Source organism: Schistocerca nitens, chromosome 2 (genome assembly GCF_023898315.1).
Source record: "Schistocerca nitens isolate TAMUIC-IGC-003100 chromosome 2, iqSchNite1.1, whole genome shotgun sequence".
NCBI classification, from domain to species: Eukaryota; Metazoa; Arthropoda; class Insecta; order Orthoptera; family Acrididae; genus Schistocerca; species Schistocerca nitens.
In genome coordinates this window covers 363,033,011-363,047,013 of record NC_064615.1, presented here as the reverse complement: position 1 = coordinate 363,047,013, position 14,003 = coordinate 363,033,011, and the positions used below count along the sequence as shown (strand labels likewise).

Below are 14,003 nucleotides of genomic sequence, written 5' to 3'. Positions count from 1 at the left end.
TGATGGCAAGGACATCAGATCATGAGATGAGACACTAAAAGTATTAGATGACTTTGATTACTCGAGGAGCAAAATAGACTATTGAAGATTACGTGAGTATAGTCTGGGAAATGAGTGTTTGATAATGACAGCTCAGTAGGGTCATTAAATAGCCTAGCGACTGCAGGTAGCCAGCCATCAACGAACTGCACTCAAGCATTTAGCAGGGGCCACATTGCTGCTCTGCTGCCTGACATGTGCACTTCAGAAACGTACCAAGTGAGTGTCTTACATGCAACTGGTGCTGCTGTTTCTTTGTTTGTGTTAATAGTTCATTTTGTAGTTTATTTTATTTTTGTTGTTGTTAGTGTTTATTTACTTCTGTTTCCTTTTAAACAATGTCCAGTGAAGCAAGTAGTGCCAGCACAACATGTGAAGTGAAGAAAAGTGTGCTACAAAGCCGAGCACGTAAATTCGCATGTTCAGTGAGGGACTACTTTGAAAAAGAAAAGGAAAAAGATGAGCCCTCATTTCTTGTTGCTCAGGTTGTTAAGGAAACTGCACCAGCATTGAAAATAAGCAAGAACATTGTTGTAACAACAGGGAAAAAACAGTACAGTATAGACTGTGGTGAGAGTGGCACAACAAGGCTGCATACATCAGAAAAGAAGTGACCAAGGAAGAAGCAAGTGACAACTTTGGACAATTTTCAGAAAGATGCTCTTCGTCATCGTGTATATGGCTGTTATAAGAGAGGGGAACATCCCACTCTATCTAAATTACTTGAGTCGCTTCAGAAAGACAGTCTTTTTGAAGGAAGCAAATTTTCATTATGTACTATGCTGAAAGACATAGACTTCAGGTATTCAGTGTTTAATGCACGTAAAATATTGATGGAAAAGGTGGATGTAGTTGCATGATGATGCAGATTTCTATACAGATTCATGGGTGTGAGATTCGAAAATGTCATGTGGCTAGACGAAACATGGGTTATGCTAACCATTCATTAACCCTTTTAGTGGCAGACGTTTTCTCAAAAGACCATGTTGAAAGTGCCATGCGATTTTACAGTAAAATGCAGACCTCTGCCATACTTGCAATAAAATCTAAACTAATGCATAAATTAATGTAATTTTTTTTTAATTTTTAGGGAATGCTGCTGGCTACAGTAATATGTGCAATACACATTGTCAGAGAACATATTTTCAGAGAAAAAAATTATTTTCATGATGGGGTTTATCGAAAAAAATTAAAACTTTGATTTCAGTTTACTCTGAGACCCATCAAATAATGATATACTCAAAAATTTCAGGTATATATAGAATCTCTGTAGTTTCCTTAACAAAAACACCATAAAGGAATACAAAATTTTTTTATTTCACTAAGGAAAAAATCAAAAAGAATATAGCATTACAAAAAAAAATTGTTTTGCTCTGAATGTGTTCTCAGTTCTTCAGTCATAAATCACTGACAGATGTGAGGTTGCAGTTATGACAACTACTTGCACACATGCTGACCAACACATGAAGGATGCAGTCCTTTCTTGCAACAAACACACACTGTTCGTGAACGCCGCTTCTTATCCTTCGTAGAACAAACACTACAGTAGCATTCCTTTCTCTACACCATATACTGTTGGAGCAGGTACATTTATATCTATTGCACTTGTGTTTGCAGTCCTTGCCTGAAACCACTGTTTAGGAAGTTCGCAAATGACTATGCTGTTAAACTTCAGCCGTGTCAGTGGTTTGTCGCTGGGGTTTAGGCTTTCCTTATACAAAACATATGCATTCAGCAACACCCTGGCAATTATGCTGAACACTACCTTCTTCCACATCTTGACAGTCCTCCTCTCATCTAAATAGCAGTATGCCATCATATCAGATGAATCAATGCCACCCATATACTTGTTATATTCAAAAATAACATCCGGTTTCTTGACCGACTGTCTATTGCAAATTGTCTTTTCTGATGATGTAGCAGAGGATGATGTACTCACAAGGACTGGATTTCTCTGTGATTTCTTCTGTCTGAAGCCACAGAGAAGTTAAAAGATTTCTTGAAAAACTTTAGCTGACCTACAGCATAATTCAACAGAAGACCACGTGGCAGAAATTTTCTGTTTCTTCTAATTGTTCCCGTTAGATAAGTGCCAACTGAATACAGCTTTTCTGCCAGAGGAATAGATGTAAAAAAAGTTATCGCAAAACACATGGTAACCTTTTTGCATGTAGCTCCCAAGAGCTAGTAGTTTCATGACGACTACATATCCCAGGCCATTCTCTTTTATTTCGTTTTTGTCATCATCACTTTTTGCACCACGGTATGCATAAAACCCTAGGCAGTAATTTACGACTGAATCACACAGCATCCAAAATTTGACTCCCCATCTGTGATGATGTTTATTGGGAAGGTACTGGATTAGCTGTGAGTGCGCCTTTGTCCCAACAAGACTTTCATCGACACTCAGTTGCTGGTGTGGAGTGTAGTAGTGGCGGAAAGCATTGTTGGCAATATCCACCAACACTTGAAACTTGGCTGTTGGATCATATAATGGGTGACCAGGAGGGTGAAGTTTCGAATTGTCTACAAAATGGAAAAACCGCAGCAACAACTGAAACCTGTTGCTTGAAAACATTCGTGAAAACCACAGTGTCAACAGGTTTGCATCAGTTGACCAATAACTAAAAATCGTCGGTTTTTTTATCAGTCCCATATTCAAAATTACTGCTATAAAAGCCCTCATTTCTGCTACAGTTGTTGGTTGCTACTGTTTGATTCTCGAATTTGGCGATAAATGCGTTGACTGAATCACCTGGCCAGCGTATCTGTTAGTCTCTGTCACCATAATCGTAAAAAGCTGCAGTGAAAACAACAAATTGAAAAAATCAATTGGTGTGGCATTTGCTGGTATATGTTTAGGGCCTGGTACTTCTGCATACACAAAGCTTGGAGGAGGTGGATTATCTGATACCTCATCCATTACTTCAACAAAAGTATGTGCACTGCAATTTAGTTGTGTTTGGTCATCATCGTCGTCATTTGCTGACGCACAATCGTCACTTGAAGAAGAAAACGACGAGTCCTCTTCTCCACCTGACATCTCATAATCCGATTTACTTTCTGCAAATTCATCTTCACTTCCACTACTTATCATATTATTGTCTAAATCACTTGTATCGAACCACAACTTCTTACTTGACTACTCCATGCTGCCGCGAAATAGTCAGTAAATAAACACCACCAGAGAAGTTTATTTTACTCGAAATATCGCACTGACAATCGAAAAGAAGATCGATATGCTGTGCCTTCGACCTTCCTTCTGCGTCTTGGCTAGGAAATACTAACAACTTTGCCTTCAAGTGCAGAAAAAATGAATGAGAAGGGCATCACGATCAGATCGTTACTGGCATTTTTCGCCGAAAATCTGGATCACGATCAGATCGTATTTGGCACTAAAAGGGTTAAGCAGAGGCTGAGTGATGGAAACCTCAAGGGGACCATGGTAGTGTCTGTTGGAAGAAAGGGTGAATGCAGGTGTATCAGCTGGTTTTGTGCTGAACTGCTTGTTAATGTTGTGGTCAAAACAGACAGGTGATTACCACAAAGAGATGAAAATTGTGGTTTTTCAAAAGTGGTTCGAAACATCACTTATGATGAATCTGACAAGTCCATCAGTGATCATCACGGACAATGCCCCTTATCATTCCATTGTTCACAATAGGATGCCAACTTCTGCAATGAAAAAATGAGATATTATTCAGTGGCTGAAACAAAGAAAAGTGGGTTTGAGAGAAGATATGAAGAAGGCAGAATTATTGAAATTGTGGCACAAAAGAGACCACAATCTCTGACATGGATAATTGATGAGATGGCCAAAAGGCACGGGCATGAAATTGTTCTGCTTTCTCCATTCCACTGTCACTTTAGTGCCATTGTGAACAGTACTGCAAGTGTCATCAGAGGGGCAGCCAAAAATGAAGGCATTGTGGAAGAATGAGTAGAAAATTTAATTATACAACTGGGAGTTCAAGCAGTGCTGCAGAAGACTATTTTAAATCAGATTCTGATAGTAAGGACAGTGGTGGTTTCCCATTAGCGTAACTACAACACACTCACGAATATTAGGAGTGAGCATCTTATTGTGAGTACTATTTTCAAATTATAACTGTAAATATACTGATAAATTATTCAGTTGATCATTGTAGAGCTAATTAATATTACTAATATTCAGCAAAGGAAACAAAAACTGTATATGTTCAACGATTTGAGAAACTAGTTTTCATTTGTATTGTGATGTTTGTCAAATAACTTTATGGTATTTCAGCATATTAGATACTAAATAATTCTTTTCAATTTTTCAAGATTATATATTACAAGTAGCAAATGTAAATAAATTCTTGCATATAAATATGAACTGCATGTTATCGACACTTTTGTTTCTGCTGCTACAGAATGCGTACAAGCAGAGACTGAGCATTTGGCAACATTGCTGTCTGCTAGCCTGAACTATCAGTACCAATCACTCGCCTCACAGACTGTAGATCGTGTAACTGATCAGGAGGTGCTGAATTGAATTGGAGAGAAATTTGTGGCACAACTTAACTAGAAGAAGGAATTGGTTGATAGGATGCATTCAGAGGAATGATGGTATTGTCAATCTGCATCTACATTTATACTCCGCAAGCCACCCAACGGTGTGTGGCACAGGGCTATTGCCCTGGACGTAATGAACATTTTAATTTGTTTGTTCATAGTCTTTCATTGGTGCTAGAGTGAAGTGTGGGATATTAAAATTGTTGAGAGTGACCGAGGGATGAATACCATAAACAATTCAGTCTCAGTTGTATTCCCCCCCCCCCCCCCCGCCTCCCCCCCCCCCCACACACACACACACGCGCACACACAAAAAGTTCAAATGAATGTAAGTTGCTAGTTATTCAAGGATGAAGAGGTTTGCACGGGATAGACTGGTGTGGAGAGCTGCATTGATCCAGTCTTTGGATTGGAGACCACATTGACATATTGAAGAAAGGGAGCAGAAAGGAGAGAAGCAGAGAAAGTGAAAAGCTGAGTGGCTGCATTGGCAGAGAGCAGTGCACAATGAGGGTGGGGACATAAGCTGGGAGGAGGTGACAGGACAGAAGGGGCAGAAACTGTTGGGTGGAGAGTGTGGGGACAGTAGGTTACCATAGATTGAGGCCAGGATGATTTCGGGAGCAGGGAGTGCTTGTCATATGGATAGCTCTCCATCTTTGTTGTTCAGAAAAGCTGGTGGTGGAGGGGAGCATCCAGATGACCCAGGCTGTAAAGTAGCCATTGAAGTCGAGCATGTTGTGCAACAGTGTGTTCCAGTTTGCTCTAGGCCACAGTTTGACAGTAGCCATTCATCCTGGTGGATAGCTTGTTATTAGTCATACCAATATAACAAGCTGAGCAGTGATTAGAGCAGAGCTGGTACACGACATGGCAGCTTTCACAGGTGGCCCAGCCTCTGATGGGGTAAGAAAAGCCTGTGACAGGACTAGAATAGGAAATAGCCCTCTACCCAACAGTTTCTTCCCCCTCCATCCTGTCACCTCCTCCCAGCTCACATCTCCATCCTCAATGTGCACTGCTCTCTGCCAGTGCACCCACTCATCTTTTCCCTTTCTCTGCTTCTTTCATTTCCATTCCCTTTTTCTACTTCCCTAGCTCCCTCACAGCCTCTCTATATTATACCGGGTAGCCTTGTCTGCCACCTCTAGCCCCTGCATGCTTCACCAAGAAGTAGAGATGTCACTAACTTTCTCCCTCTCCCTTGGGACATAGCGTCTACTGCAAGCCAACGCATACAGATCTGTATCTGCAGGCCACAAGCTGCCATTATCCTGCACAATGCGGTAGTGCATTACGTACATTATTTCATAGAGCACATGTGGTATCTGATCCTGAGAGCCTGTCGAATGAAATACAACATTTGAAGACAGTGTTCCAACAAAACGGTTATTCTGAGAGAAAGATACGTAATGCATTCAGGCCAGGCGAGTTCAATCTGTGGAACAGAATGAAGATACAAAGACATCCACCACATTGGCCTTTTTGCCGTATTTTGGTGCCATGTCATCAAGAATTGGAAGAGTTCTCAGGAGATACGGAATTAAGTGTGTTTTTCTACCATCTGCAAAACTGAGAAAGCTGTTGGGTTTGGTTAAGGATGACCTTGGACTGAGGAAATGTGGTGTGTACAAGATTCCTTGTCAGTGTGGGGCAGCATATATAGGACAGACATGCCGCACAGTACAAGAATGCTGCGATGAACATCAGCGTCATACACGCCTTTGACAAACCAGAAAAGTCGGCAGTTGCGGAACACTGCCTGAATACAGGACTTTGTATGATTTATCCCAGGCATCATCTTTCTGGGACTGCGTCATTAAGGAAGCAATACATATCCATACATCTGCTAATCTCATCAACAAGGATACGGGACTTCAACTGAGCACAGCCTGGAAACCTGCATTCACTGCTATTAAATCACGATGCGAAAATCAAGATTCTTCGATAACAGACCCGTCATAACACTGGCCTAGTATGGCCGTTGGTGAGTAATGTCTGGCTGCACTGTTGACAAACGCAGCGTATAGCACACGTGAGGGAGAGCCGCTCTGTGATTTTCGACAGAGGGAGTTTGAGTATGACAAATCACTGTGCATGCGTGATTTCCGCAGCTGCGCATTCTTTGTGCACGTGTTCTAAAAATCGGGCATCGGTGTGCAGATACCGTCAGTTGTATCTAACCACGAGCAAGGTTGAATCACCTGAAGATGTTGGACAGTTGCTGCGAGGAAATATTGTGGAATTTGCACAACGTGGTCCGACAGCAAACCCGTGAAGACTATTTACAACATAAATGTACTTTAATACATCAAGAAGGATAAAATGACAACCACTCAAGTGAGCTTTACTCATCTTAGCATTATTTTAAAGAAATGTGTTTTCTGAAGTTCCTTATGCACCTTTCAGACAATGAATATTACCGTGACAATTAATATCTGCATTGTTGTAAAATTCAGATCGAATTGTTTTCTCAGAACTGCTTGAGTTGACAGTACATAAAATCTTTGTAATAACACACACAGTAGAGAACACCAGTCAAATTATTTTAATGCCAAAACCAGAAAAATATTTAACACATCGTCCATGCACATTTCCAGGTTGGCACCAGTTTGACAAACAGTGATCTGTGAGTGGAGTGAAGTTAGCTGTCTCATGAAACAGTACGGAATGAGAATGTGAACACTCTGCTCCAGGGTTAAATACAAGAATACTAGACGTTTCCTTAAGGTGGCGCTGGCTGGCGGATGTGCATGCTGCTCTGGAGGCACAGCCGTCCAGGCTGTCTGAAGGTGCCATCTCCTGGTGAATGAGCTTAGCTGCCATATGCCAGCATTGGCTGACCAAATGACATGTAATGGGCCACTGCCTCGCATCCTGTTGACCTATGACCGACAGCAAGGGCCAGTACAATTGATGTCATAACTACATATTACCAGAGTCGTCTCCTCTTGTTGGGTGTCTGTAAGTTGGTGCCACCCCAGAATCCCTAACTTATAGTATGGGACAGCTCTCAGTACCCAGCAAGGCAATGTCCATTTCCTCTGTGGTGCCACCAGTGGATGCCCCCTGTGTTGCAAAGAGTGCCCTTTTGGCCTGTATTCAAGCATAAGGCTGAAGGTGACATGTATGGTGATGGGGTGGCCATGGGTGGATGCCAGCTGGTGGGATGCCAGCCTCAGGTGGTGCCGATGCTGGCACAGGATCCATCACAGTTACCTGGAGCTCTGGAGTGGGAGATGGCTCTGGCAGAAGAGACACCAGTTGTTCCTGTGGGACCTCTGGCTGCTGTGTATGGCTGTCCGTATCCAGGCCCTGATGAACTAGCAGAGGGCTGGAAATAAGAATGGGGGAGGATGAGCAAGGCATAGCATCATATAGGGGCAGAATCAGTGAAAGAGTCATCAAGGACAGAGGTGAGGAAAGAGAACCAGGAGCAGAAGGGATGGATGATCTTGAAGGGGTGGAAGGAGGTGGTGAAGGCCAGTTCTCCACTCATAGGCAGAGGTGATTGTGGTGGCAGGTCACCAGCCTACCTTTCACCTGCAGTGTCAAGATGTGCCAGCCATGCTGGACGACACTCGGAATTCGGCAATTGCATTGACCAGATGCGTGAATCCTGAGCAGAGTCCCAGGCATGGAGTGCGGCATTGGAAGGGCGTTGGAGTGGGAAGCAGGAGACTCAGTACTGTGCGTGGCTGACAACCGTGCAGGAGTTATCTGGCCCTTCTCAACAATGGGAGTGAACCTGTAGGAAGTAAGAAAGAAAGCATATAAGTACTTCATTGCATGGGCGTCACAAATATACTTCTTCATTTGCCTCTTAAAAGTGCAAATGAGTCATCCTGCCTCCCCTTTTGGCTGAGACTGGCACAGGTTGCACAAACATGTTGAATACCATGGTGTGCACAAAAATTGTGAAAAGAGTCTGAGAGGTGAATTGAGGACTGTTACCAGTTGCCAGGGAAAAAGACAGGCCTAGGAGGGAGAAGATCGAAGTGAGGGTTTGCACCGTTGCATCTGCTGTAATGGGGTGCCAGCTGATTATGTACCCAACCTACACATTGACCCACTCCCACGGCCTGATACCTCAGGCCACGATGAACAACATTGCTGTGGAGAGGCCTGATAAGCTGCACAGTTAGAGCAAGCATTGAGTAAATATTCAATCTCATGATCAATTCTGGTCTGGCACGCATGGTGACAAGCCAACATCGTACTCAAGGTGCTCCAATGGTCCTACTTACAAGGTGAAGGAGGTCACAGCAGCACAGCAAGTTGCCAGAAGTGACCACCTGTGGAAGAGCGTTGTCTGTGGACAGTAAGAGAAAACCATCAACCAGCATGAGTCTGTGTCTCAGAAAAAGATAATTGCAGATGGGATCCAATGCATGAGATGTAGGCCACTCAGGCCACCATTGCTGAACATATTTCCACACTTGATGAAGAGTGGGGTCAGAGCCAATGGCTTGAGTGATGTGAGAGCTGGTAATAGGGAATCCATCCACATTTCAATGAGCTTCCTCATTGAGATAAAAACAAAGTGCTTCATCTTTATCCAAGCACCTTATGGGAGGAACTTGTGGTAATATGCAACTTTGCATTGAGTGCTTGGAGCTCTTTCACATTTGTTGGGTGGAACGGTGGCAATAGCCACAACATGACTGTCTGTTGGCTGAATCTTCAGATGAGAAACAACATGTCCCAAGTATTCTACGAAGGTTGGAAGAAGTGTCACTTTTCCAAATTTCACTTAAGAGCTGAGTAACATGAGGTCTGAGACAAAAGATGAAGGTTGTGGAAAGGGTCATCGATGATGGGATCGGTAATGGCAGTGTGGTTGAGGTGGTTGATTCAACAAGGAATGCATTCAGTAAGCTGTTCCAAGTGATGTTGACAAATGCCAGGTGTGCAAGTAATGCTTGAAACCAATCTGTTGTACCTGTATGGCCCATATGACATGTTAACAGCAAGAGGCTGACATGATTTTTTATCAGGCAGCAGCTGTAAATATACTTCTGACAAATCAAGTTTTGAAAAATGATGTCTGTCCACCAGTTTCATCAAAAGTTCATCCAGGCAAGGAATTGGATATGAATTAACCATAGCTTGTGAATTAACTGTCATTTAAAGTCACCACAAAGATGTAGTTTAGCCCCTGGCATGTTCGTAGTGGCTAATGGTGTAGCACCATCACCTTACCATCATGATGTGTGGCAATTCATGGATGAAACATTTGTTGAGAGGTGGATACACTGACGGGAAAGTGATAATTTTCTGACAATATCTTCCAATCTAATGCCATTAAACTTCTTTCTGTGTCGAACTCTGAAGGACACTGTCTATGCCACAAGGAAACATATGCAGGATGACACGAGAGAGGTGATTGTGACTCCCTGTGAATCCATTCCAGCAGCAACCATTACGTATGTTGATCTGTTCCGCAGCATTGCAGATTCTGTATCACTGCTGATGGAGGACATTTTGACCACCAACAGTAAAAGATCATCACTAATTAAGACCATCTATGTAACTTAAAAATTCATAGTTTTTGTTGTTTTTGTTCAAATTGTTAAAGTTCAAATAGTATAAACTCCTTTGTAGGACACTATATAATGAATACCTTCTGGAAGTCAAGGAACATGGAATCAACCTGGATGCCTTTGACTACTGCCCTGTGCATCTCATAAGTGAACAAAGCAAGTTTCATTTCACAAGATGACAATTCATCAAATCCACAGTGATTCCTGCAGAGGTGTACATTCTCCAAAAATATCATATACCCAGTCTTAAAATGTTTTTCATGATCTGCAACAGATTAACATCAGTCTTAAAGATATGTAATGATGTGCATCAATCCAACGCCCCATCACAAAAAACGGGATTGACATGCATCTTTTTACAAGTGGTTTATTGCTCCAGTAAATAATGGTAATCAGGTGCTAAAAGGAAACTAATTCTTTTGCATGATCCATATTGTGTAAAGTGAAAGTGGAGGGAAAGAAAGCAAAGCAAAGGGAAGAAATTATTGATGTCAGCTGCATCAAGGCTTTTTTATATGGAATCAATGGTGACAAGTGAAAATATCTGCCGGACTAGGACTGGAACCCAGGATATCCTGCATACTCGGCAGTTGTGTTAACCACTGCACCATCCAGACACAGAGTTTATCGCAATTGCAGGGACTATCTTGGCACAACCCCCAGCTGGCCCACACTCTCACCAAGCACCACCTATCGACAGTCCTCATTATGCCCTCCATTCTTGCTATTTGAGATTGCAGCAGGAAGTTGAACTTAATTGTGCATCAATGCTGAAGGTGGTGGATTCATTGTCATTGACGCAAATCAATTATATGAGTTTACGGTTCCTGTTCTTTCAGACACGTGCAAAACGAAAGACTCCTTGGGGAATCTGCAGCTGTGGCACACATTATGTAAATTGAAGGTGGAGGGAGGAGACAAGAAAGGAAAATGGAGGAATTATTGATGTCAGCTGCATCAGGACTTTATGTGGAATCAGCAGCGGCAAGTGGAAATGTGTGCTGTACCCATACTGAAACCCGGGATGTCCTGTTTACTGAGTAGTTGCATTAACTGTTGCACCATCGTGACACAGTGTTTATCGCAATTGTAAGGACCGTCCTGGCATGACTCCCGGTGGACCCACACTCCCAAGTTCAGTCCCCATTCGTGTCCTCCATGCTTGCTGCTTTGAGATTCCCACAGGAGGTTGATTGTAATTATGCACCAACCCTGAAGGTTCTGGGTTCATTGCCCACCGGACTGACTATGTCATATGTCCTATGTTGTGAATATCTGCTGACATTGGCTGGTGAGATCACATGACATGAGCTATGATTGGCTGATAAAAGTGCATCACAATCTCAATTTCAGTGCTTTGAAAGCTACCGTGCTGTATTTGATGGAATTCATATTTATACTTTTGGAATATGAAAATATGCAATGTGCATATTGCAGTGCATCAAAGATCTGTCCAGAATGCACTGTTTTTTGCTGGACTTCGTTTCCAAAACCATGGAGAAGATCTACACTATTGTATAAAGCCTTTACCATTCAAAGGATTGAAAAGTCTTACAACTCCAAAGAAACTGTACTGTCACTTAACATGGAAAAAATAATTTTCACCCTCATATAGTATATTTTCATCCAGTAAGAAGTGTATTTTTAACCAGGAAATCCAGAAAAAATCTGGGAATATTTTTTCCTTGTCCATGTATACATCCTGGAATATCAACAATATTAGAAAAAAGATAGCTTGTTACATACCATAAAGATGACCCATTGAGTTGCTGGTGGGTACAATGAAAAGACTGTTACGCATTATAGCTTTCAGCTGAAGCCTTCTTCAGCAAAAAAAACACACACATTCACACAAGCAAGCACAATTCCTGCACACATGATTGCTATCACTGGCAGCTCTGACCGGAATGCAACTGTCATGTGAGTAGCAATCTGGAGTGGGGTTGGAAAGGGGGATATCGGTTTGGGGGAAAGAAGAGTGCTGTCTTGTGGCACTTGCAGGGACTAGATAGTGACCTGATGAGATTGCAAGGATCAGGTGGTGGGGTGTGCAGTGTACATTGGTATGACTACCAACCAGCTGTCCACTGGTATTAATGGCCACTACTAAATTGTGGCCAACAGGAAATTAGACCACCCTGTGGCACAACATGCTGCTGAACATAATATGCTTGATTTCAATGGCTGCTTCACAACCCAGGCCATCTGGATCCTCACCTCCACCACCAGCTTTTCTGAACTGTGCTAATGGGAGCTGTCCTTACATCACATCACATTCTCCTCTCTCGAAATTATTCCAGCCTCAACCTATGGTAACCTACTGTCCCCACACCCTCTACCCAACAGTTTCTGCCCTCTCTGTCCCCTCACCTCCTCCCTTTTTATGCCCCCTCAACCTAATTTTGTGCCACCCTCTGCCAATGTACTCTCCCATCCTTTCCCCCTCCTTGCTCCCCTTCTTTTCCACTCCCCCTTTTTTTCCACACCTCACACCCGACCTCCTGATGCTGCATCTGGCCGTCCCATCAGGCCACCACCTAGACCCTGCATGCCCTGCCAGAAAGCACTCTTCTCTGCCCCACCCTTACGTTGCTGTCCATCACTCTTCCCCACCCCACTTCAGATTGCTGTTCACATGGGAGTTGCATTCTGGTCAGAACTGAGGTGGTAGCAGTTGTTTGCATGAAGTGTGCTTGCTTGTGTGTGTTTCCTTTGCTGAAGAAGTCTTTGGCCAAAATCTATCATGAGTAACAGTCTTCCCATTGTTTCATTTTTCTAAGACAGAAAGATTAAACCAAAGAAAACAAAAAGCTTTAAAACTGGTGTATGTTTATTGGCTGTTAAAAAAGATAGAAGAAATAAAAAGAATACAAAAAGTATTAAGAAGCACTGAAGAAGTGGAATGTGTTTTATTGAAATTTTGCCATGCTTGTAACTAGACAATTCTTTGCACTGTCCCCATTTGTTCCAGATTTTGTGAGTGGTCAGTATGCAGTGTTGTTTCTAGACTTCAAGTTACCTTTTGTCAATTTTTGTGACTAAAGATGTTCCAACAATGCTCAGATCATTTTAGTATTTTGCATGATTTTTTCCAGATAGAAGAAGCTAGTTCTCAGGTCCTCAAAGGTCATCCATTGTATCATTCATCATTAGTTAATCATCTGCGTGACAGTAGAGAGAATACACAGAGAAATACAGGCATGGCTTAAAAGGAGATCAATGTTTTTCAGGTAGGATTTTCTTCCTTTTGTTACGAGTCATTTAAAACCAGCATGCGATGTCTTATGAATAAATATTGGTGTACTGCTGTTGTCTGTAAGTATTTGTTTTGTCTTTGGTATGTAGCTCAACAGTATACAGAAACTCGATACATAAGTAATGAGACTACTCACATTACGAGTAACTATTTTAATGATATAGGTTAGATTGTGTTAGAGGAATTCTTGGTTCCATAAATACAAATTGAGGAGATCCTTGGGGATGTGTAGCATTTTGCATTTTTGTTTTATATTATGTGATATTAATTAAAATACAGAAATAATACATTCAGTATGTCAAACTGAACTTTTTATGGTTGCTGACAAATTGTTGAAAATGTGTTTTTCTCAGTAGTGGACCCATTTTTTGAGTAAAATAAGTGCCTTTAAGTATATATGTAGGTTTTTCTTGTTCCTTGTACTGATTTTGTCAACTGAGCAGTTTATTGGAAAGGAACTGTTATTTGTAAGAAATTTCATTAAAGAATAATAGCTACAGTTAACACTTCAGTTCCTTGAACAGGCTTCTACAGTGTGTACATGAATTCACAATACAAATAATATGTGTCACATGTTTTTGGACTCAGAAAACTTTTGTTTGGCTTGAAGAGTTGCCCCAAAATATGGT

The 14,003-nt window shown here is 41.9% G+C and overlaps 1 protein-coding gene across 1 annotated transcript in view; it reads left to right on the top strand.

Moving 5' to 3' along the window:
- The window catches only part of LOC126236183 (CDK5RAP1-like protein), a 130,318-nt gene that overhangs the window by 100,677 nt on the left and 15,638 nt on the right, over positions 1-14,003 (top strand). Inside the window, exon 9 of the mRNA XM_049945283.1 lies at positions 13,214-13,348. Coding sequence (XP_049801240.1) covers positions 13,214-13,327 — 114 coding nt within the window. The 3' untranslated portion in view covers positions 13,328-13,348. The remainder of the gene's footprint in view (positions 1-13,213; positions 13,349-14,003) is intronic.